Source organism: Salvelinus alpinus, chromosome 6 (assembly GCF_045679555.1).
Source record: "Salvelinus alpinus chromosome 6, SLU_Salpinus.1, whole genome shotgun sequence".
Lineage (NCBI taxonomy): Eukaryota > Metazoa > Chordata > Actinopteri > Salmoniformes > Salmonidae > Salvelinus > Salvelinus alpinus.
In genome coordinates this window covers 24,443,045-24,469,589 of record NC_092091.1, presented here as the reverse complement: position 1 = coordinate 24,469,589, position 26,545 = coordinate 24,443,045, and the positions used below count along the sequence as shown (strand labels likewise).

Genomic DNA, 26,545 nt, shown 5'->3' with positions numbered 1-26,545 from the left:
CTTCCAAACTGATCTCGACAATCCATTACTGTATGGACCTCGCTTTGTGCATGGGGGAATTGTCATGCTGAAACAGGAAAGGGCCTTCCCCAAACTGTTGCCACAAAGTTGGAAGCACAGAATTGTCTAGAATGTCATTGTATGCTGCAGCGTTAAGATTTCCCTTCACTGGATCTAAGGGGCCTAGCCCGAACCATGAAAAACAGCTCCAGACTATTATTCCTCCACCACCGAACTTTACAGTTAGCAGTATGATCACCACAGACACAAAGACATAACCATGGCCATGTCAACTATTGAATCACCCAACTCTCTCTTGACAAAGAGATGTCTCACTTTGTACTGGACCATAAGAAAAAAAATGCAGAATGTGTTCCAAACAAACGGGGAGGAGAAAGGCCAGCCAGAGAGGGTACTCACCAGGGAGCTGGTATAGATGGGGTCTGACGTGTCGTCCTGTAGGTAACGGGACAGGCCAAAGTCAGACACCTTACACACCAGGTTGCTGTTGACCAGGATGTTGCGGGCGGCCAGGTCTCTGTGGACGTAGTTCATCTCTGCCAGGTACTTCATGCCCGCCCCGATGCCACGCATCATCCCCACCAGCTGGATCACCGTGAACTGCCCGTCATTTTGCTGCAGGGCAGGGGTTAAAGAGGATGTTATGTCACATTGGAGTTAATGACATAATAAAGTGCCAGATACTTGGGATAATGATACTGTCACGCCCTGACCTTAGTTCCTTGTTTATGTCTCTATTTTGGTTTGGTCAGGGCGTGAGTTGGGGTGGGCATTCTATGTTTTGTTCTATGTTTTGTATTTCTATGTGTTTGGCCTGGTATGGTTCCCAATCAGAGGCAGCTGTCAATCGTTGTCTCTGATTGAGAACCATACTTAGGTAGCCTTTTCCCACCTGTGTTTGTGGGTAGTTGTTTTCTGTTTTGTGTTTTTCACCTTTCAGGACTGTTTCGGTTATTCCCTTTGTTATTTTTGTATTTAGTGTTCAGTGTCAATAAACAAACATGAACACGTACCACGCTGCGCTTTGGTCCTCACCTTCTTCCACCAACAGCCGTTACAGATACTCCCATTATCTCTCCAAAATGTCCTCATTGTATTGGAAATGCAAAGGTACACATTTTAGGTTAAAAAAATCCTCGCACATTTGTTTCTGGAAAAAAGTATTGGTGGGGCAGCTTGTGCAAATATTTAGAGTTATTGAGTATTGAGGAAGAGCACCATATATGCCCTTTAACAAATGTTACCAAATTGTAATTCATTGATGTAATAAGTGTTCCACTTGACTTGGGGCCCATGTAAGGAGTGTGTGTGTGTCTGTTAAGCCCCACATTGGATCCATGTCTTTGATTACTCTCTGTCTCTGCTCCTTATCCTCAGCGTGGCTGTTTATTAGTTGCCCCCACCAAGGTGGATAACCCCCTCCCGTGAGGCACGGCAGGTCTGACCCTACGCTGTGGCTTCAGTGGGCACCTCCAACACGCCAAGCAGGGCACTCATTCAACTGTTGTCTTCCTGCGCCAGCAACAGGGGCATGCCAGTGGAAAAACAACCCAGAAATCGATGTCCACGGGAGTTAAGTGCGGTGGCTCGGAAGAGGGCCTGGTGAGGGAGAGGACATCAAAGGGGTGTTCAAAGCCCCGTTTCAAATGAGTCCAGGATCAAAGGGAGGAGGAAGCAGGTTGGAGGAATTAGAAAACTGGGCCACATATTGATTGTGTTCCATGTTTTCTGTTTCCAAGGAGGAAGAAGAAACAGTAAACTGTGCCAGGCTGGCACTTTGAATCAGGGCACTGTGTTAGCTATGCTGCATCAAAGGACTCTGGGTGGAACAATTTCATTTATGCTAATCTCATGAATTATATTACGAAATATTGAAGGTTATTGATAAATATAATACATTTTTGCTCATTCATGCCAAGGTTGTTTATCAGATCTCAATTCCCTGCTATACATTTATCCTCCAGGGAGTTTTAAATCTCAATTTTCATAATCCTTTTAATAATTCATCTCAATAATCATACTTCACTGTTAGTGTGAAACTGTCAAATTACCAATAAAAGCTTTAGCTGATTAATCAATATGATTGATATATGAAACCAAACAGTGGCCCTATAGCTCAACCCAGTGTATAGTCCGATGCAACAGAGCTGAAAGCTGTAGCCGGGGCTGGTGTGCTGACCAGAGGAGGTAAAAAAGGAGGATGCGTTCCAAATGGGCCCCTATTCCCTATAAAGTGCACTATATGCTTTTGACCATGCCCAATAGTAGTGCACTATAAAGGGAATAGGGTGACATTTAGGACACACCCAGAATAACAAAGCAGCGCTCACCCTCAGGAAGGAGTCCAGGGCCCCATTCTCCATAAACTCTGTGATAATCATGACTGGCCGACTCTTGGTGACCACGCCCTCCAGTCTGATGATGTTGGGGTGGTCAAACTGGCCCATGATGCTGGCCTCAGACAAGAAGTCTCTTCTCTGCTTCTCCACGTAGCCCGCCTTCAGGGTCTTAATGGCCACGTACAGCTCCCTCTTCCCAGACGGCTTCAGGCGACCCTTATACACCTCTCCAAACTCGCCTGGAGGAAAAGACATGATAAATTACATTATTACAAAGCAAACTATTAGTATGCAAGCTGATATCATGTATTTCACGTCTTATTCTTAAGCAATAAGGCCAGAGGAGATGTGGTATATGCCCAATATACCACGGCTAAGGGCTGTTCTTATGTACGACGCAACGCGGAGTGTTTTGTTTTGTCGTACCGATGGCATATACCATGGCTGTCAGCCAATCAGCATTCAGTGCTTATACCACGGGTATGACAAAACAGTTATTTTTACTGCTCTAACATTGGTAACAGTTTATAATAGCAATAAGACAGCTCAGGGTTTGTGATATACCAAGGCTAAGGGCTGTGTCCAGGCACTCCGCGTTGTGTCATGCTTAAAGGAACAACCCTTAGCAGTGGAATATTGGCCATATACCACACCCCCTTGGGCCTTATAGCTTAAATATAGCACATGTACAATCAAAAGTCCTCATAAAGATAAACACTGTATATGTGACAAACACGGAGATGAAGACAGTGTTACACTCTGGCTCCCTGTGGTACCCATTAACATAGAGCCCAGTTTCAGGGTCATAAGACAAGTTCCAACATGTCAGACACCAGTCAGTGCTAGGATCGTTCTTTTGCTGAATGCATGAATATATCCAGTCAAGTAAAAAAAAAAATCCTGCCAGATAAAATCAGCATGAAATATAGAATAATGGAAAGGAGTCTAGTTACATATTAGCAGTTTTCACTGAGATAGTGGCTAACATTGCCCTCTGTAAAGAGAGCAAGTCTGTTAAGTGGAAATGGTTCTTTCTCTCTAAAAGCAAAACAAATCAGATGGAAAGAGTGGTTTTCAGAAACAGAATATCTGAGGGAAGACCAAATGTCTCAGACAATTCCTTCATCCAACACCCAGATACAGGTAGAGGGGAAGTGGAAAAGAGAATGATAGATTCACAGCTTTCACTGCAGCAGAGGCAGAGAGATTCTCCCCCATGTTACTGAATGTTAGGTTTCCTCTCTTCCCATTCACCTGCACCAATGACCTCCTCAATCTTCACACAGGATACGTCTATCTCTTTGGCAAATTCTCGGACGGCTTCGTTGGGGTCCTCGTAGGTGAAGGGATCGATGTAGATCTTCATCGCTGGCGAGCCAGAGAAGTGGGTGGGGCATGCCATGGGGGAGGGACAGCTGGACATGTCCGGTCTCAGAGAAAGTTCTGGAACAGAGACAGAGAAGGAGTAGAGGTTAGGATGAGCACGGGGAAACAAACAAATGTATCATCAGTAGTGTTGCAAAGGGAGGGTATATTACTAGAGACTAAGTTTGCCAGTAAACTACCAGAATGTTGGTCACTTTAGAGGATTGTATGGCCCTATTGGGTACTTAAGATTATCACAGGTGTCTGTAATTATCTCTGGCCCTCTATGTGACCTTATCACATGTAAAATATATAAAATAATCAAATAAGATTATTTTTAAATAAAAAATTGAATGACAAAGCTGTTAAACCTTATTCTAAATTAGGGCTGTCAAACGATTAAAAATAATTAATTTAGTTAAAGGCATTAGCTAATCTCGATTAATCGCAATTTTAGATTTTGCTCAAATTTGGACCTAAATAGAAAAAAAAATCCATTAGAAAAGCAGTGCATTGAGTTATGGGTTTATTATGTTAAGATTTTAAGGGAAAGAAACACAAAATCTGTATGAGAATGTTTTTAACAGCATTTTCACCATAAACACAAAAGTCACTGTAACATAAAGCTAAATCACATCAAAATCAAATCCTATTTGTCACATGCTTCATAAACAACAGGTGTAGACTATCAGAGAAATGTTTACTTACTGGCCCTTCCCAGCAATGCAGAGAGAATTTTTTTTATAATTACAGAAAAATAATAAGACGAGGAATAAATACACAATGAGTAATAATAACTTGCCTATATACACAGGGTACCAGTACTGAGTCGATGTGCAGGGCTATGACGTACTGTAATTGAGGTAGATATGTACATATTGGTAGGGGTAAAGTGACTAGGCAACAGGATAGATAATAAACAGTAGCAGCAGCATATGTGATGAGTCAAAAGAGTGCAAAAGGGTCAATGCAGATAGTCTGGGTAGCTACTTGAAAAACTATATTGAACAAAAATATAACCACAACATGTAAAGTTTGGTCCCATTATTCACGAGCTGAAATAAAAGATCCCAGAAATGTTCCATATGCGCAAAAAACGTATTTTTGTCAAGTTTTGTGCACTGTTTTGTTAATATCCCTGTTAATGTGCATTTCTCCTTTGCCAAGATAATCCATCATCACTCTAAAATGTGCAGTTTTATCACACAACACGTTTGTCACACAATCATTTGAGAACAGCCACCCTGACATCTGATGAAACTACGGGTTTGCACAACCGGAGAATTTGTCTACAAACTGTCAGAAACCGTTTCAAGAAAGCTCATCTGCATGCTCGTCATCCTCATCAGGGTCTTGACCTGACTGCAGTTCGGCGTAGTAACCGACTTCAGTGGACAAATGCTTACCTTCAATGGCCACTGACATGCTGAAGTGTGCTCTTCATGGATGAATCCTGGTTTCAACTGTACCGGGCAGATGGCAGACAGCGTAATGTGGGCGAGCAGTTTGCTGATGTCAAGGTTGTGAAGAGTGCACCCCATGGTGGCAGTGATGTTAAGGTATCGGCAGGCATAAGCTACAGACAACGAACAGAATTCCATTTTATCTATGGCAATTTGAATGCACAGAGATACCGTGATGAGATCCTGAGGCCCATTGTTGTGCCATTCATCCGCCGCCATCCCTTCTTGTTTTAGCATGACAATGCATAGCCCCATGTCACAAGGATCTGTACACAATTCCTGGAAGTTGAAAATATCTCAGTTCTTCTAATGCCTGCATATTCACCAGACATCACCCATTTAGCATGTTTGGGATGCTCTTGATTGACAGTGTGTTCCAGGTCCCAGGTCTCACCAGTAAAGCTCCTCCTTATCTCAGCTCATTGGTCACCATAACAACACCCACCCGTAGCACGCGCTCCAGCAGGTATATCTCACTGGTCATTCCCAAAGCCAACACCTCGTTTGGCCGCCTTTCCTTCTAGTTCTCTGCTGCCAATGACTGGAACGAATTGCAAAAATCGCTGAAGTTGGAGACATATCTCCCTCACTAACTTTAAGCATCAGCTATCTGAGCAGCTTACCGATCGCTGCAGCTGTACACAGCCCATCTGTAAATAGCCCATCCAACTACCTACCTCATCCCCGTATTGTTTTTATTTACTTTTTTGCTCTTTTGCACACCAGCATTTCTACTTGTACATCATCATCTGCACATCTATCACTCCAGTGTTAATTTGCTAAATTGTAATTACTTCGCTACTATGGCCTATTTATTGCCTTACCTCCTTACTCCATTTGCACACACTGTATATAGATTTTCCATTGTGTTATTGACTGTACCTTTGTTTATCCCACGTGTAACTATGTGTTGTTGTTTGTGTCACACTGCTTTGCTTTATCTTGGCCAGGTCACAGTTGTAAATGAGAACTTGTTCTCAACTGGCCTACCTGGTTAACCTGTTGGGGATGGGGGCGCTGTTTAGACTATTTATGCTAACTTGGCTAATTTTTGAAACGGCTTCCCACAAAATCCTTGATCGTACAATATGCATATTATTATTATTATTGGATAGAAAACAGTCTATAGTTTCTATAGGAGTTGAAATTTTGTCTCTAAGTGGAACAGAGCCCATTCTACAGCAATTTCCCTGACATGGAGTCAGATTTGAGAAATGTTGGCCACTCTTCTGAACTCAGTTAAAAGGGCACTGTCGTTGCTATGACTATACGGACACTTCTTACGTCTTCCCCTGGATGCCTTTACGTGATGACGATTCCAACGGGGTCGATTGCACGTTCACAGGACCTACAAATGAAAAAACCCTGTAGCTAGCAAGTCTTTCCTTGCTGCGTAACGCGCGTGCTGGACACCGACCCGCTCCTGTTCCAAGCGTTAGTTTAGCCTGTTATATTTCTCCGGTCATCTTTTCACTCGTTATAGGAGTTAAAAACATCATAAGGTAGTTAATTTAAAGCGTTTTATAGCAATTTATATCCGTTTAGTGCGATTTTGGGACATTTATTTTTGCAACGATGTGAAAAGTTGGGCACGCTTTTCAGTTCATCCCGAACGCAGTTGACATTTCCACATGGCAAGAGGACAGCTTTCCACCAAAAGACGATTTCTCCCAAGAAAGGATCCTTTGCCCAAGATACTGATGGAAGAACAGCTCAAGGTAGGACATTTTTATTATGATAAATCGTGTTTCTGTCGAAACATTTTAGTGGCTTCGGACGCCATGTTTTTTGACGTAGCATCGCTTGGCGCAAGCTGTATTGAAAAGTAAGGATAATTTAAAAAATGTAATTCCGCGATTGTATTAAGAATTAAATTGTCTATCAATCCCTGTCCACCCTATATTTTTTAGTCACGTTTATGAGTATTTATGTATAAGAGTAGATCACTGTCTAAGTGGCGCACAGACTTTTTCTGACCAGCTGAGCTACATTCCACATTGTCTAACCATGATTTTGGTGGCTAAATATAAACATTTTCGATCAAACTGTATATGCATGTTGTAATGTGATGTTACAGGAGTGTCATCGGAAGAATTCTGAGAAGGTTAGTGAAAAAATTAATATCTTTTGGCGATGTTGACTTTTATCGCTCACTTTGGCTAGAATCAATGCTGGGCTGCTAATTGCTATGTGCTAAGCTAATATAACGATTTATTGTGTTTTCGCTGTAAGACACTTAGAAAATCTGAAATATTGTCTGTATTCACAGGATCTGTGTCTTTCGATTCGTGTATGCTGTGTATTTTTACGAAATGTTTGATGATTAGTAGTTAGGTAAACACGTTGCTCATTGTAATTATTCTAGTCCATTTGTGACGGTGGGTGCAATTGTAAACTATGCCATCTACCTGAAATATGCACTTTTTTCTAACAAAACCTATCCCATACCATAAATATGTTATCAGACTGTCATCTAATGAGTTTTTTTGTTGGTTAGGGGCTATAAATATCTTAGTTTAGCCGAATTGGTGATGGCTACTGGTGTTGGTGGACAAATAAAAGATGGTGGATTATGCTAATGTGTTTTTAGGTAATAGATGTACATCTTTACATATTGTGTCTTCCCTGTAAAACATTTTAAAAATCGGAAATGTTGACTGGATTCACAAGATCTGTGTCTTTCATTAGCTGTATTGGACTTTAATGTGTGAAAGTTAAATATTTTAAAAAAATATTTTTTTTGAATTTCGCGGCACTGGTTTTTCAGTGGGGGGGGGGGAGGGGTGCCGCTAGCGCCACGCTGATCCTAGACAGGTTAAATAAAGGTGAAATACAATTTAAAAAATAAAAAATATATGGTGTTCACACCAGATACTGACTGGTTTTCTGATCCACGTCCCTACCATTTTTAAAGGTATCTTTGACCATCAGATTCATATCTGTATTCCCAGTCATGTGAAATCCATAGATTGGGGCCTAATTTATTTATTTCAAATTGACTGATTTCCTTATATGTGACCCGATTCAGGAAACTAGGCGTATGTCACAAGTCAAAACTTCACAGGATAGCTGTTTGAACGCTAAAAAAAAATTGGGGCAAAAATGCCTTCCCAAACATGTGAACTCTCATGTGCCTTAATAACAAACTTGTTAAATTATGAACCTTGTTGGTTAAGCCACAGAAAAAGTCTGCAACCTTCCCACTAGCCTTGATTGGCTGAGATAATGAGTGGGCTGGGCATGCCGAGAGAAGAATTCGAATTGTTCTGCCATATAGAGGGCTTCTGTCTATTTGAGCTCGTTAGTCTGTGTTGGTAATCCTGTCGAACGCAGCTTTTCTTTTTATGTATTGTGTATTGGAGCTGCATAAGTGTTGCTCTCCACTTTCTGGATGATTAAGTTAGCTAATTGTCTTAAGCTAAAGTGCACTGTAAGCTTGCTAGCTAACGTTAGCTGGCTGGCTCCCTAGCTGACGTTATTATTTGTTTCCCAGAGCCGTTTGCTATTCTAGTTAGAGCCTAATGTTAGCTAGCTAACATTGAACCAGGCTGTTTATCTCCCAGCACTGTGGCATTGTTGGCACTGTTCATTGTTGTTTAACTAGCTAACGTTAGCTGGCTGGCTCATTAGCTAACATTATGTGATGTGTGTACAACATCCGTTGAATATGGCCGGTGTCAGTAAGTGTCTGCAAAAAAGCATACTGAAATTGTTGCCAGCAGAGTTGGTTAGGCTGTTTTCATGTAAACAAACAAATCATCGGCCAGAGTGTCAAGTGTGCGCTCCGAGAGCGAAACAAGATGGGTGGGGCTAAAGCTTAAGAGGGTGTGAACAATGCTGAATGGGTGTAGACAAAGAAGAACTCTTGACTAGATACCAAATCAGTCAAAAGTCATTTTCTCAAAAGTGACTTTACAAGTTGATCAACTTTCAAAGCAGAATTACTTTCCCATTGTTCCTCAAATGCAGTGTATGATATACCATTTTGTAGCTCTGAGTCTCTACTTTTATCCAATATCAAAAAGACAATTTCAAATGTAGCTACATAAGACCAAATCCAGGTGGTGAGTCACATATGAACTGTAACTCTTATCTTTGAAATGATTGCATGTTGCATTTTTGTTCAGTGTATTTATCAATCTTACGGCTTGGAGTTAGAAGCTGTTCAGGGTCCTGGTGCTCTCAATTTAAATTTTTAAATTTTTACCTTTATTTAACTAGGCAAGTCAGTTAAGAACAAATTCTTATTTACAATGACGGCCTACACCAGCCAAACCCAGACGACACAGGCCCAATTGTGCACCGCCCTATGGGACTCCCAATCACTGCCGGTTGTGATACAGCCTGGATTCAAACCAGGGTGTCGGTAGTGAGTATTTTCAGCTTCCTGACTGGGAAGAAGCATTGTCATTCCCTCTTGACGACTGTGTTGGTGTGTGTGGAACACAACTAATTCCTTAGTGATGTGGACACAGAGGAACTTGAAGCTCAACAAGATATACAATAAACAGTAACAGCAGTGTATATGATGAGTCAAAAGAGTTCATGCAAAAAGGGTCAATGCAGATAGTCCGGGTAGCTATTGGATAGCTATTTAAAGAGATGGGTGGGGCTAAGTCTTAAGAGGGTGCGAACGATGCTGAATAGGTGTAGACAAAGAAGAGCTCTCCAGTAGGTGTACAAAAACAGTCAAGGGCCATTTTCTCAAAAGTTGGGTTAAAAGTTTATCAACTTGTAACGGTTGCTCTCCTCCTCTTCGTCTGAAGAGGAGAAGCAGGGATCGGACCAATACGCATCGAGGTATTCTGACATAATGAATTTATTGACAAGACGAACACTGACACGATCTACACTTGAATGATACAAAATAACAAAACGACGTAGACTGACCTAAACATGAGAACTTACATAGACACGAAGAACGCACGAACAGGAACAGACTACATACACGAACGACAACCGAAACAGTCCCGTGTGGTGCGACATACACAGACACGGAAGACAATCACCCACAAACAAACAGTGAGAACATCCTACCTTAATATGGTTCTCAATCAGAGGAAATGTAAAACACCTGCCTCTAATTGAGAACCATATCAGGCAACCCATTTAAACGAACATAGAAACACATAACGTAGAATGCCCACCCCAACTCACGCCCTGACCAACTAAACACATACAAAACAAGAGAAAACAGGTCAGGAACGTGACACAACTTTCACAGCAGAAATACTTTCCCATTGTTCCTCAACAGCAGTGTGTCATTTTGTAGCTCTGAGTCAATGCTGTCAGTCACAAATATAATGGTTAAATGTTCAATGTTTGTCACGTTCTGATCTTAGTTCTTTTGTTATGTCTTTGTTTTAGTATGGTCAGGGCGTGAGTTGGGTGGGTTGTCTATGTTCGTTTTTCTATGTTGTGTTTTGCGTTTGGCCTGGTATGGTTCTCAATCAGAGGCAGGTGTCGTTAGTTGTCTCTGATTGAGAATCATACTTAGGTAGCCTTTTTCCACCTGTGTTTCGTGGGTGATTATTTTCTGTTCTGTGTTTTGTATTTTCACCGTTCAGGACTGTTTCGTTTCGTTCTCGTGTTTTGTTGTTTTTGTTCGAGTATTCGTTTTCATTAAAAGAGATAATGAATACTTACCACGCTGCACCTTGGTCCTCCTCTCTTTTTCTCAACGACGAACGTTACAGAATCACCCACCACCAAAGGACCAAGCAGCGTGGTAACGGGCAGCAGCAGCAGCAGCAGCGGCCGAAATCTCAAGACTCCTGGACATGGGAGGAGATTTTGAACGGAGAGGGACCCTGGGCTCAGGCTGGAGAATATCGCCGCCCCAAAGCAGAGCTGGAGGCAGCGAAAGATGAGCGGCGGTGGTATGAGGAGGCAGCACGGCAGCGCGGTTGGAAGCCCGAGAGGCAGCCCCAAAAAATTCTTGGGGGGGGAAAGTCAGGTAGGAGACCTGAGCCAACTCCCCGTGCTTACCGTGGAGAGAGAGGGACCGGGCAGGCACCGTGTTATGCCGTGAGGCGCACGGTGTCCCCAGTGCGCAGGCATAGCCCGGTGCGGTACATAGCAGCGCCTCGTATCGGCCGGGCTAGATTGAGCATCGAGCCAGGTGCCATGAAGCCGGCTCAGCGCATCTGGTCTCCAGTGCGTCTCATCGGGCCGGGGTACATGGCACCAGCCCTACGCATGGTGTCCCCGGTTCGCCAGCACAGCCCAGTGCGGGATATTGCACCTCGCCGCACTGGCCTGGCTACGGGGAGCATTCAGCCAGGTAGGGTTGGGCAGGCTCGGTGCTCGAGACCTGCAGTGCGCCTCCACGGTCCGGTCTATCCGGTGCCGCCTCCACGCACCAGCCCTCCGGTGGCAGCCCCCCGCACCAGGCTGTCTCTCCGTCTCCTCCCTACAGGTGCTCCCGCCTGTTCAGTGCTGCCAGAGTCTTCCTCATGCCCAGCGCTGCCAGAGTCTCCCGTCTGTCCTGAGCCGCCCGTCTGTCCTGAGCCACCTGAGCCGCCCGTCTGTCCTGAGCCGCCTGAGCCGCCCGTCTGTCCTGAGCCGCCTGAGCCGCCCGTCTGTCCTGAGCCGCTTGAGCCGCCCGTCTGTCCTGAGCCGCCTGAGCCGCCCGTCTGTCCAGAGCCGCCTGAGCCACCCGTCTGTCCTGAGCCGCCTGAGCCGCCCGTCTGTCCTGAGCCGCCTGAGCCGCCCGTCTGTCCTGAGCCGCCCGTCTGTCCTGAGCCGCCTGATCCGCCCGTCTGTCCTGAGCCGCCCGTCAGTTAGGAGCCGCCTGAGCCGCCCGTCAGTCAGGAGCCGCCTGAGCCGCCCTTCAGTCCAGAGACGCCTGAGCCGCCCTTCAGTCCAGAGGCGCCTGAGCCACCCTTCAGTCCACAGGCGCCTGAGCCGCCCTTCAGTCCGGGGCTGCACCTCAGTTCGGAGCTGCCCCTCTTTGTTATAAACTACAACAATGAACGATGGAGATGAATTGGGTTTTCTGCCCATTTAAGGTACTCCAAAGTCTTTTTCCACTTTTTGATGTCATAAATGTTGGTTTGGTAATATAGTTTCTTCTTATTTCTGTTAAGTTTAGTCACACAAAATGTATGTCAACCAATCAGCTGAGCAGCCTGGTTTGTTTGTGACCTCTTTTGCATAATTTCTTTGAACCATAACATTTTTTAATTAATCATCAATCCAGGGGACTCTAACAGTTCTCATCTTTTAACAGGTGCATACTTGTCAACAATTGGCATGAATATTTTGACTAATACTTCCAGTGCTGCATCTGGATTCACTTCCTCATACACATCAGACCAACATACCTTTTTTACATCTTCAACAAAAGAGTCCTGAGTAAACATTTTGTATGATCTCTTATAAATTACTCTAGGCCCAACCTTTGGCACCTTGGCTTCCTTGTAATTACCACAATGTTATGGTCACTACAGCCAATGGGAACTGATATTGCTTTCGGAGCAAAGCTCTGAAGCATTACTGGAGATATGATCAAAAGTGGATGTCACAGATCCAACACTATTGGTATGCACTCTTGTTGGTTGAGTGATAACCTGGGTCATATCACAGGATTTTAGTCACAGTTAGAAGCTTCCTCTTGAGAGGACAGCTAGTTGCTAAACAGTCAATGTTCAGGTCACCCAGAAAATAAACCTCTCTGTTAACATCACACACACTATCAAGCATTGCACGCATACAGTATTATCCAAATACTGACTGTTAGCACTTGGTGGCCTATAGCAGCACACCAAAAGAATAAGCGTTAGATGAGGCAGGTGAACTTGCAACCCCAACACTTCAACAACATTTGATATGAGATCCTCTCTAAGATTTACAGGAATATGGCTCTAAAAAATGTACAGCAACATCTCCCCCATAGGCATTCCTGTCTTTTCTGGAGATGTTATATCATTATATTGCTACTCATTATATTATCTAAGTGAGTTTCAGAGATGGCCAGTATATGAATGTTATCCGATGTTAGCAAGTTAGTGAATTCATGAGCCTTATTTCTAAGGCTACATACTACATACTTTAGTACGGGCTATTCTTATCCCTTTCCTGGGTAGCTTATCGGAGATAGACATAATGTGGAAATAATAAATAAGTAAAATAAAAGTCAGTCAGTAGTCAGTCAATCTAATAGTCAGTCAATCAGGCACTTGTGAGTGTCACTTGTTGTGTGTGCATGTGTGTGATGTTGGGCTGAAGCTACTGACCCAGAAGCTTGGCTCGCTCACTCTGTCCACCCTCCCTCACAAAAGCCTGAGAAATGAGCTTGTCAAAGCAGATGTAAGCAATGTCCCCACGCTCTTTAGCAGCTTTCATAGCTGGGATAAATTCTTTCCGTCTCTGACGCACAGGTTCTGAGAAGTCCTCATTGAGGAAGATGTTGGTTCCTCTCAAGTTCTTGGCTCTCTCCAGAACAGCCATCTTGTCCTTGAAGCTTAGGAACTTGACCACTATCAGCCTGAGTCTGTAACTTGGGCTGGTTACAGGTTTTCCAGACCTGTGGGTGCGCTCCACCTCAATCTTCCTATGATCCATCTGCAGCTTTTCAGTGATAATCTTTCTCACTTTCTCCTCAGACTCCATCCAGGTCTCATGTGGAGACTCTGATATCCCATCCAAAACAATGTTATTCCTCCTAGATTGTCCCTCTAGACAGTCTGTTTTTCCAGTCATCTGTGATAATGATTCAAAGACAGTGCTGATGTCATCTTGTGTGGACTTACAGTTTGTTGTCATCTTGCTGCAAGTCTCTTTCAGAACATCCACCTCTCCCTGGGAGAATTGTAAACTGGTCTTAAGTTCTTGGACTTCTCTGGTTAGATTGTCCATTATTTTGTTAGTTGTGGCCACCAGTATTTGGACAAAGCTCTCAAAGCTATTTACCTGATGCTGTAACAATTACTTGTAGACATCAAATCAAAGCAAAAACACATTTTATTGGTCGCGTACACATATTTTCTGATCTTTGCAAATTTGTAGGTGCAGCAAAATGCTTTTGTTTCTAGCTCCAACAGTCCAATAAAACCTGGTAATAATAAAAAAATAAAAAAATACACATAATTTAGATATACAGTTGAAGTCGGAAGTTTACATACACCTTAGCCAAATACATTTAAACTCAATTTAAACTCATCTGAGCTGCCTGCCTGCCCAGAGCCATCTGAGCTGCCTGCCTGCCCAGAGCCATCTGAGCTGCCTGCCTGCCCAGAGCCATCTGAGCTACCTGCCTGCCCAGAGCCATCTGAGCTGCCTGCCTGCCCAGAGCCATCTGAGCTGCCTGCCTGCCCAGCGCCATCTGAGCTGCCTGCCTGCCCAGCGCCGTCTGAGCTGCCTGCCTGCCCAGCGCCGTCTGAGCCGTCCGTCTGTCCCGAGCCGTCAGAGCCGTCCGTCTGTCCCGAGCCGTCCGTCTGTCCCGAGCCGTCAGAGCCGTCCGTCTGTCCCGCGCCGTCAGAGCCGTCCGTCTGTCCCGAGCCGTCAGAGCCGTCCGTCTGTCCCGAGCCGTCAGAGCCGTCCATCTGTCCCGAGCCGTCAGAGCCGCCCGTTTGTCCCGAGCCGTCAGAGCCGCCCGTCTGTCCCGAGCCGTCAGAGCCGCCCGTCAGTCAGGAGCCGCCAGAGCCGTCCGTCAATCAGGAGCCGCCAGAGCCGTCCGTCAATCAGGAGCCGCCAGAGCCGCCCGCCAGTCAGGAGCCGCCAGAGCCGCCCGCCAGTCAGGAGCCGCCAGCCAGTCAGGAGCCGCCTGAGCCGCCCGCCAGTCAGGAGCCGCCGGAGCCGCCCGCCAGTCAGGAGCCGCCAGAGCCGCCCGCCAGTCAGGAGCCGCCCCCCAGTCCGGAGCCGCCCCTCAGTCCGGAGATGCCCCTCAGTCCGGAGATGCCCCTCAGTCCGGAGATGCCCCTCAGTCCGGAGATGCCCCTCAGTCCGGAGATGCCCCTCAGTCCAGTGGCGTCCTCTGGGATGGACTTCAGTCCGGGACTCGCTGTAAGGGTCGCCGTTCCAGAGGCGCCACCAAAGCGGGTATTGACTATGGTGGAGTGGGGTCCACGTCCCGCACCCAAGCCGCCGCCATAAGAAGGTCCACCCGGACCCTCCCCTTCTGTGTCAGGTTTTGCGGCCGGAGTCCGCACCTTTGGGGGGGGTACTGTCACGCCCTGGCCTTAGTTTTCTTTGTTTTCTTTATTATTTTAGTTAGGTCAGGGTGTGACATGGGGGATGTGTGTGTGTTTTTGTCTAGTATAGGGTGTTTGTATTGTATAGGGGGTTTTGTAGAGTTCATGGGGTTGTGTTCAGTGTAGGTGTTTATGTATGTCTATGGTTGCCTGGATTGGTTCTCAATCAGAGACAGCTGTCTATCGTTGTCTCTGATTGGGAGCCATATTTAAGGCAGCCATAGGCATTAGGTAGGTTGTGGGTAATTGTCTATGTTTGACGTTAGTAGCTTGTGTCTGCACTTTCGTTTGTAGCTTCACGGTCGTTTGTTGTTTTTGTTTAGTTTGTATTAGTGTTCGTGTTCGTTTCATCTTCTCAAATAAATAGAAGTGGTATCTATATCACGCTGCGCCTTGGTCCTCTCTTTCACCTAAAGACGATCGTGACAGAATTACCCACCTTACCAGGACCAAGCAGCGTGATAAGCGGCAGCAGGAGCAGCGCAAGGAGGAATGGCAATGGGAGCAGGTTCTGGACTACACTACGTGGGAGGAGATCGACAGGTGGGCGATCGACCCAGGGAGAATGCCGGAGCCCGCCTGGGATTCTCTGGAGCAGTGTGAGGAGGGATACCGGCGAATGGAGGCAGCACGACGACGCGGTAGGAAGCCCGAGAGTCAAGCCCAAAAATGTCTTGGGGGGCTACAAGGGAGTGTGGCGAAGTCAGGTAGGAGACCTGCGCCAACTCCCCGAGCTTACCGGGGAGAGCGAAAGTACGGGCAGACACCGTGTTATGCGGTGTCTCCTGTACGTGTGCATAGCCCGGTGCGGTACATTCCAGCTCCACGTATCGGCCGGGCTAGATTGATGTCTTTCAGATGTCTTTCTCACAACAAAAACTAAGTAAACTTAAACTGGAAACTTTAGCTTTATCTGAATTTTTCCAATTAAGGTACTTGGTTAACTATAGATTTGTCAGATTTCTGCCTCTTTCCACATGTATTCTACAATACAAAATAAAATAATAATGGTACTTTTCAAAGTAAAGGACAATCAGAAGAGTTAACTTGGAACCATCTATTGTGTGTCCTACTGTATGTGAGAGATCAAGGGCTTGGTTCTCAATTGAACGGGGCTTATTCTGACAAAATTGCTTTGAACCAATAGGCGACTCAGGTTTAATAGACAATTAAGTGAATCCACACACACTCAAATTAGAGGATTTACTCAGGCGCTGGGAAAAAGGGGAAAAGGGGACCAGCTCACCAGTGGTGGTCGGTGCCGTTTAAGACGAGTAAGGACGATTATTTATGACCATGGCCTTATTTCTATTACAGCATATTGGATGATCGTCATTCATATTCCATTCACCCAGCTCAATATAACATTGATAAGTTTAGGCTACTAGATGATACAAAAATGTTCCCTATAACCATCAAGGGGTTGCTACAACCTAGCCTATGAATGAAAGTTTGCAATGTAGGTGCACAGGTCGAGAGAAATTTGAGTAATTAAGGTGACAGACATTGACACATTCAATACCGCCTTGCACACTCTTGTATAACACATCAGCGGTCTGTGACCAGGGAAAAAAACTTTCCAAGCCAGACTTTCATATCATAACCGCTACACACAGCCTACATAACTTTCACCATATTAGCTAACGTCATAATCAACATAGCTACTAGAACTAAAGTGTTAGTAAACCCGCTACAATCACGCAGTACAGTGCACAGTCAGCAGGCAGTTTAGCAATTACACCGGCGGGCCCGGTGGCAATACATTTATAAGATCAAAAGCTTACCTTAACTTGGAAGAGATCCCGTGTTGGATAGCCATAGCCAGCCAGCTAACATAGCATTCCTCTCTTTGAGCCCGGTGTTTGGGTAGGCTAATCTATCTTGCTGCATTTGCTAGCTAAGTAAGTGAAAGTGAAAAGAAAATACAAAACACAGCTAGCTCTCGTTCTCTCTTGCTTCTTCTTAATTTCTGAAGAAATTAATTTGTTAAAAACTGATCAACTATTGTCTTTCTCTCTCTTTGAGTCAACTACTCACTACATTTTATGCACTGCAGTGCTAGCCAGCTGTAGCTTATGCTTTCAGTACTAAATTCATTCTTTGAATGGGTGGACAACATGTCAGTTCATGCTGCAAAATTTGCAAATTCACTGGAAACCTGGTGGTATACGGTCCTATTGCTTTGTGGTTTGAGGAAAACACTTACATTTTGTGAAGGCGGAGATGAGTGGCCGAGACGCTCTCGGACAAGGCAGAGATGAGTGGCCAAGACCGAGGCGCACGTGGACAACAGTGGATGCATCAATTCAGGCTACAAGTATAAGCCTAAAGACAATCGCAGAATGTCATTACAATACATGTAGGTGTTTTGTAGCAGATGTCTTTCTCCATTCATCAAATTGCGGGTGCACAGTGCACTGTTAGGGTATGGAAGCTGGAATTAATTTGTTAGTGGACGAATGTGCACAGGTAAATGATTGTTTGACAATCAGATAAAAATATCATGACTGTTTGTGTTTATGCCACATTAAAATGCATAGCCGGCATGTCCATGGGGCTATGGGAAGCTAAGCTTTCCCTAAAGTAAATTTAATTAAAATGGCCAAATTATATAGCTTAATTAGCTTACTCCTGTCTATACAGAAATAGCCTACATAAAATCATTTAAAATAGGCTACTACACCAGAAAGCATGATATTTGGTCACAGATGATCATTAGCTTCATATAAAAAAGCTGTGTATTGTTATAAATTGCATAGCCTACAGTCGGAAGGGCCCACAATTTAGGCAGTGCCAGTTGCAAATACCAAATATATGTTGTGACCGTCAGTGAAAAGCAGAGACACACAGCCAGGCATATCGCTATATTTAAAAATACAATCAGGGAAAAACTGTTTGGATAGCTAATGGCTATTGCTGTAAAGAGATGACAATGAAAAGACTCAATCTGTCTTTTAGTTATCAAAATTATTAACTTAATTGAGCGAACGGTAGCCTATCTTATTGGCACCAGCGGAGAACATCGGCCATATCCCCGGTTTGTGTGCATATACACTGTCATTGGGTCATTGCCACTTTGGTTTGTTTTTGGACAATAATTTCCTCCTCTAGGTTAGATGGACATCATATTGTATTTGTGTCTCCCCTTTTCGTTGGCCAATTATATGGATTAGACAACATCGTTTTTATTGATCTGTTTGTCAGTGTAAGCAGAGTAGGCTACCCTGTCATTTTTGTAGTATAAAATGTTTTTGTGCGCGCATTTGGGTGTCCTGTGCTAGTAAGAAATTAAATCTACTTTCACCCCTGATTATATGAAGCCCTACCTGCACACGGTCCAAATATTTTCACGCCACATGTGCAGAATCTATTTAAACAGCAAACAGTTAAATAGGTCACACTTTATCTGTATAGTCTTGTATCTGTAGATGCTCTACAGATGGTCATACTATTGTATATTTTATTTTATTCTGTGGCACCATCTTTTTATGGATGGAGGAGAGAAAAATAGATGCCTTTCTAAACACTCTCCACATCTGATCTGAGTGCTTAGAATGTCTAGGAAACAGAATGACAGGTTAATGCTGTTATTCCCAATACAGAGCAAGAAGGAGATGGAGAGGAGATGTCAGAAGGAGGACAAAATCGCCATGACATCTTGTTTTTACTCTTGCTCCCTTGACAAACAAGGAAGCCGAATGAAACCAATCATTTTGTGATTCAGGAATACCTGATTAGGAAAAAGGATGTCCTGATATAAAATAGATGGTTTAATTATAACCTGTCATTTGACTGTAAGCACAGGGCTGTTGGCTACACAGGATCCAATGTTCTTGATGACAATGTACACCGTACTGCTCCAACAGAGAGAGCAAGAGAAGAGGAGTAGTTGAACAGGGCAATAAGACTCTGGGGAAATTCACCCTTAATTAGTCCGGATTCAGAATACATGGCAACAGACTGATCTGTGAAAGGCCAGGGCCGTGTAGGCACTGATTGGCAGAGTGTTATCCAATATCGATCATTTCAGCTGTAAAACGCTGAAACATGTGCATGCTTTAACCCCTATTCCCTGACTACTGGTCTGGTTCAGAACCCACTGTATGTAGAAGAAATCACACTAACCAAATGGAAATAAAAAATACATGTTGAACTGACGTCTGTGCCCAGTTGGTCTGGTGGAGTCACTAGTAGGAGAGTGTGTGGTGGGAGAGAGAGGTTCAGTAGGGTGAGTGTTGTGTGTGTGTGTGGTATGGATGGAATGAGAGCTGTATGCTCACCTCTGCCTGTACTGCAGTGCTGAAGTTTGTCGCTGTATATAGTTTCCTTCATGTACGCTCTCTTCCTGCAGCAAAGAATCAGCAAAAGACAGTCATGTAACTATATTTGTGACGACCCTCCCACTCTGTCTGCCGTATTCTCTCTTTGTTCTTGTTTCCTTATTAGGATGCCGGTGGGCGGAGTTGGGAGGAGACTCTCTCCATGCAGACACCTTTATAGATTTGGTTGTGTTTCTTGGTGTTTTTTTGGTTGGTTGCTTTAGCATCTTTCAACACCCTGCATTATCACATTCATGCATGCAAAACACTCACTTACACTACTGATTACTGATTACACACATCATTGTATATTATACCGAGTTACTTTATTTAATAAATATATATTTTGTTACTCCTTATCTCCACGTGGTCTCCCTTTTGTTACGGGCTTTGAGCCGGTTCGTGACATATTTGACAATATAACTGCACTGTATTAAAGCTAAAGTCCTTAATTGAAACAACAACAAAGTTGTCATCCCGTCTCTGATTTGGTAAAAAGCTGATGGGTGGGCCAGGAGAATTGTAACCACTCTTATATTCATACACAGACCTATGGATGCAAAGACGGATATCAAAATGATAGTTTTAACCGTGTTTTGAGGCTATACAGTGTTTGTTTACATTTACATGGTTTACAAAGATTGGAGTAAAACAAGCTTCTATTTTCGGTTCTGACGGGACACGACAGTTAAATTAAGCCCATGAGGTATTTCTAGGTTATGTTCTTCAAGAGTCAATATCATTAATATATATATCCAAAATTGGATGTATCAACTAAGGATTATATCTTTAAACATTTAATACCTGAGATGCATACAGTAATGGTTGAACATATCCCTTGTAAACACCAGGTATGAACAGTGACTATAGTCGTAGCATCTTCATTTGATCACTTTTGTTGTTGAGAATTTTCCTGTGTGGCAGGAAATGCAGAAGAGCTTTTTGATTTACTTGAATTCACTGAAGACCTGCACTAACACATGGTTATATTAACAGTGTTGCACTTTTCATGTAGCCTACTTTTGCACAGTTAATAGCCTAACCACCGATCAAGCAACATTGTGGACTAATATAAACATTCAAATCCTGTTGTTGCAGGATGATTTTGCTACAACAATACTGGTCAAATCAAGATCCTACATCTGTAAATGCTTGTTACCTGCTGCAGACGATGGAGATGGCCACCAAGGACACCAGGAAGACCACTCCTGCAGCCGCTGAGCCTGCAATCAGAGGCAGCTGCTCCCTTAGCTCTGATTTATACTCATCTGCACACCACACACAGACAGACAGAGAAAGCGAGAGAGAAAGTTGAGGGTGACATAACAGATAAGGGAGAGGAGAAGAGAGGAAAGAGGAGAAGCCTTTACTAGCTCTGTGTGACTGTGGGGAATACACGGACGTGTGGGTTAGTATCTGTGCAGACAGTCTCTCAGAGTTGACACGTTGCTTCCTGACACAGCTAATCCCCTAACACACTCAATAGGAGTCAGAAAAACGCCTGCTAATCTCATCACAAATGTTGTATTACGTGTCAGAGGGAGAGTTGAGAAGTAAACAGAAAAATTCATATCTATGGATCGGATTTAAAAGGATGTGTAGCTGTTCTGTCAATTCCAACTGAAACATACATTCTCCAGTATTGATCTATATTCATTCATATGTCGATGCATATTGTGTTTTGAATGAACAGCATCACTTTTCATATTCTGCTGATATCATATGCAGGGTTCTCCCCAAAGAATGTAAGAGTGGTGCTGTGTCACCTTGTGGACGGCTGTGCCACTATGTAAAAAATAATATATCATTAAAAGAAAAACATGTTTTAACTTTATTTGTTATCATTCATGCTCTAGATTGCAGGAAATGGGGATTACAAAAACTCAGAGACAAAAACCTCTGAGTTCAAAAGGGCACCGCCCCGCGACGGGATCTCTCCCATGGCCGTACTCAGCAGTACCACCTTGTTAAAAAAAACCTGGGGAGAACCCTGATATGGGTTATAGTTGTATAATATTTTGTGGGTGCAGAATTTGCATAAAAGTCTTATTTTTGTTAACTTTTTATTGGGTTATTGTCTCTGACCATGACCGGAAAACTTTTCGAAGATTGATGACTCAACTATTTGGGGGGAAACGGATGCTGCTGCAACCCCAAGTCTTCCGCAGGCACTGCTGCTAAAGATCCCTGTTAATAAGCTACTCCACACTGTGAGCAGGCAGGAGCTCTCTGTTGGCTGTTTTCCTACACTACATTATGCAGCTGTGCCACTCACTATGGCTAACACCTCAAGTGTGCCATTTCCTCAAACAAATGGAAGTAGTCAGATGGTAGGGGTAGAAAACCCTTACAGTTCCTCTCCTGAACAGTAACTCACAGCCTTCTCTATCTCTTGAAACAAGTAGCCTACCTATTCTCAACTCAGAGAGCAGAGGCAGGGGATTGGTCCCCATCGTTTACGGGCTACTCTGTTTGCACCCCTGGAGCTCTCCAGTTACATGCCACACCCAGTGACCTTTGACCCTGCCCACCTGCATCTCCTCAGGGCATCTGTGGCGGCAGGTAGCCTAGTGGTTAGAGTGTTGTGCCAGTAACCGAAAGGTTGATAGATCGAATCCCTGAGCTGACAAGTTAAAAATCTGTCGTTCTGCCCCTGAACAAGGAAGTTCACCCACTGTTCCTAGGCCATCATTGTAAATAAGAATTTGTTCTTAAACTGACTTGCCTAATTAAATAAAGGTTAAATAAAAAGTCTGTCCAATAGGCAGGTGGGACCAGGACAAGTCTCAGTCTTCAGCAAGCATTGGCAGAGTGAGAAGCATAAACCTCTGCCCTGGGCAACAACCCATGGACCAATTCTCTTGCAGCCCTAGACTCTCCCAACACACGCTAGTGTTAGTGCGTCACTGACCTATGTACTGTACGTGCACTGTACTGGGATAGGGCACTTTATGTCTGGTTGTACTGTAAGCTTGTATGCAACTATCTGATAGCCAACCATAGGCCGCTAGGCAACTATATCTAAAGCGGCACCTTTATCGGAGGCCACCACCAGTAGGTGGCGCTCTTTTTCAGTAGGAAACACTTTAATCCGGACGCAGGATAGTTTTGGAATATGTACTGAATGTTACAAATAAATCCTAATATCAAGGGAATATGTGTTTCAGGAAATATATTCACCATCTGCTCTGCGTCGACATATCTGTATTGCAGTAATACCCAGTTAGCTGGGAAATGTTTGAATTTATTACTATACTATATTCAACCTCCCACACCAAGTCCACAGACACAAAGACCCACATGGCATGATGGTGTCACCCATGGACTCACACACACACACACACACACACACACACACACACACACACACACACACACACACACACACACACACACACACACACACACACACACACACACACACACACACACACACACACACACACAAACACACACACAAACACACAGAACCTACCATCTGTCAGGGTTTGGAAGAACTGCTTGCTGCTGTATTTACCGAAGCCTGCCACCGTCCTGGCACGGACCTGTACCATGTACATGATGCCTGGCCTCAGGCCCTCCACACGGGCAGTGTTGGTCTGGCTGCGCACCATGGTCGAATTCAACTCAGTGTGGTCCTGTAACAGACAGGGAGAGATGGAAAAGAGGAGAACGAGATAGATAATATTACATTTGCTCATCACACAGGTCCTGAAGCCTTCAGGCGGTGGAGTAACACACCTCGAGTCAACCCATCATCCCATTTCATACAGTACATAATAACCTGTGGACTTAGATAACAACATTTCATACAGTACATAATAACCTGTGGACTTAGATAACAACATTTCATACAGTACATAATAACCTGTGGACTTAGATAACAACATTTCATACAGTACATAATAACCTGTGGATTTAGATAACAACATTTCCATTTCATACAGTACATAATAACCTGTGGACTTAGATAACAACATTTCCATTTCATACAGTACATAATAACCTGTGGACTTAGATAACAACATTTCCATTTCATACAGTACATAATAACCTGTGGACTTAGATAACAACATTTCCATTTCATACAGTACATGATAACCTGTGGACTTAGATAACAACATTTCCATTTCATACAGTACATAATAACCTGTGGACTTAGATAACAACATTTCCTTGGTCCCTTTTCCTCTTTAGGTTTGTGTATAAGATTATAATGGATGGTGGATTTCCACATCGGCCTCCACTGTTGCACTCTTTATATAGCCATAGAGGGGCTTGGATTAGGCCAATGGGAATTAGGCTTTTCACATGCACAAAGTATGTCATTTGTTAAATATTTTAATTGGGCCACATAAAACCAGAAATAGGGACAAGGATCAATACGTGGGAGGTGTTGAGAGAAAAAAAAGAGTTCCACACAACATCCCCACATTAGATTTTTCCTCTATCATGCTGCAGAATATTGGTAACTGATCCTGGATTTAGAATCCATGCATAGAGGTATTCATCATCAATCATCACCCGGAGTTAACACACACTTATCTCCTTTCAGATCACTGGCTCATCACAGCCCACCTTTTACTGGCATTGTGTGTGCTCAGAGAGCGCATGGCATTTGCTTTTTCTTTCTCTGTTTGCTTTCATCTCTCTCTGTCTGTCTATCTCCACAGACTCTTCCCTCGGTGGAGGGATGAGAGCAAACAGGCGCAGGAGGTGGAAAAACACTGAGACGTGTCCAGGTTAGCCTACGACCAGAATGAAGGGATATAGGAAAAATAGCTTGTGTGAGATTTGGAGAGCATACATCTCTTTGTGTACTGAACACCTGAGTGTATATACCACCGGCGGCTGGTGGCACCTTAACTGGGGAGGAAGGGCTCAAAGTAATGGCTGGAATGGAATAAATGGAATGGTATCAAACACACGCTTTCCATGTGGTTAATACCATTTCATTTACTCCATTGCAGCCATCACTAGGAGCTGTCCTCCCCTCAGCAGCTTCCTGTGGTATGTACATTCTTCTCTTCTATAACCTTTATTTAACCGGGAAGGGCTCATTGAGATTTGAAATCTCTTTTTCAAGAGCGTCCTGGCCAAGATAGGCAGCACCAAGTCATTGCACAATTACAGACAGACAACATGAAAAACTACAAGCAATCTAGTAAAAACCATAGAATTCACAAGAGTATAACAAAATCAAAAAACAGCTAATTAAAAAAACATGTTCATTGTTTAGCATGTGTTTAGTAAGTGTTTAGTGAGAATGTGACTTGGTATTTGTATTTCAGGCTAGGTCTGCTGGTGTACATAAAAACTTGACACATTTTGCCTGCTACTTTCAGTATCTATTCCATAGTGGTACTTTATAACAGGAAAAGTGTGTGCATACACAGCAAACACACAAACACAGCTGACCCACAGCGACACAGGCAGGAAGGGAGAGCTCTCCTCCGCTAATGGAGGCTCTGACCTTTCTCTTTCAGAAGAAAAACACTGAGCCGAAATGAGATGCAACTGAAACCCTGAAATATAGCTGCTCCTTACAGATGTAGGATCATCATTTCATTACTCTATTGTTGCTGAGAATTTAGCTGCACAACAGGAAGTGCAAACTTGTAGTGTATTTAAAGTTTTAAAAGGCTTTTAAAGTTTGACATTTCCACTTTAAAATGTCAGACTTGATTTACCCTAACGGAAAATCTATCAACTCGAGTTACCCTCCCGGATCCGGGATCCTCCTCATCAAAAAAGCTGACTAGCATAGCCTAGCCTAACGCGACAGGGATATCATATAATATAATTTCATGAAATCACAAGTCCAATACAGCAAATGAAAGATAAACATCTTGTGAATCCAGCCATCATTTCCAATTTTTTAAATGTTTTACAGCGAAAACACAATATATATTTATATTAGCTCACCACAATAGCCAAACACACAACGGCATGTTTTCACCATGTTTCCACCGCAAAGGTAGCTTTCACAAAACCCACAAATAGAGATAAAATTTATCACTAACCTTGAACAACTTCATCAGATGACAGTCTTATAACATCATGTTATACAATACATTTATGTTTTGTTCGAAAATGTGCATATTTGAGGTATAAATCGTAGTTTTACATTCCAGCCACCATCACAAATAGCACCAAAACAGCCAGAATAATTACAGAGAGCAACGTGAAATACATAAATACTCATCATAAAACATTTATGAAAAATACATGGTGTACAGCAAATGAAAGATAAACATCTTGTGAATCCAGCCAATATTTCCGATTTTTTAAGTGTTTTACAGCGAAAACACAATATAGAATTATATTAGCTCACCACAATAGCCAAACACACAACGCCATTTATTCACCGCAAAGGTAGCTTTCACAAAACCCACAAATAGAAATAAAATTAATCACTAACCTTGAACAACTTCATCAGATGACAGTCTTATAACATCATGTTATACAATACATTTATGTTTTGTTCGAAAATGTGCATATTTGAGGTACAAATCCTGGTTTTAAATTGTGAATATGTAGCCATCATGCACCAAATTATCCGGAGATATTTTGGACAGTCATGTAATCTAACCAAAGAACTCATCATAAACTTTACTAAAAAATACATGTTGTACAGCAAATGAAAGATACACTGGTTCTTAATGCAACCGCTGTGTTAGATTTAAAAAAATAACTTTAGTACATTATACAGCATGCAATATTGTGAGACAGCGCTCACATATTCTCCGCCTTGTTGGAGCCAACACAAACCACAAAAATACAAAATAACATCATAAATATTTTCTTACTTTTGATGATCTTCCATCAGAATGTTGTGCAAGGAA

The 26,545-nt window shown here is 43.4% G+C and overlaps 1 protein-coding gene across 1 annotated transcript in view; it reads right to left on the bottom strand.

The window, feature by feature from the left end:
* The window catches only part of LOC139578426 (ephrin type-B receptor 1-like), a 166,161-nt gene that overhangs the window by 26,366 nt on the left and 113,250 nt on the right, over positions 1 to 26,545 (bottom strand). Inside the window, exons 7-12 of the mRNA XM_071405991.1 lie at positions 23,176 to 23,338; positions 20,860 to 20,968; positions 19,662 to 19,726; positions 3,615 to 3,803; positions 2,352 to 2,599; positions 421 to 636 (exon numbers count right to left, since the gene is read on the bottom strand). Of these exons, the coding sequence (XP_071262092.1) occupies positions 421 to 636; positions 2,352 to 2,599; positions 3,615 to 3,803; positions 19,662 to 19,726; positions 20,860 to 20,968; positions 23,176 to 23,338 (990 nt within the window). The remainder of the gene's footprint in view (positions 1 to 420; positions 637 to 2,351; positions 2,600 to 3,614; positions 3,804 to 19,661; positions 19,727 to 20,859; positions 20,969 to 23,175; positions 23,339 to 26,545) is intronic.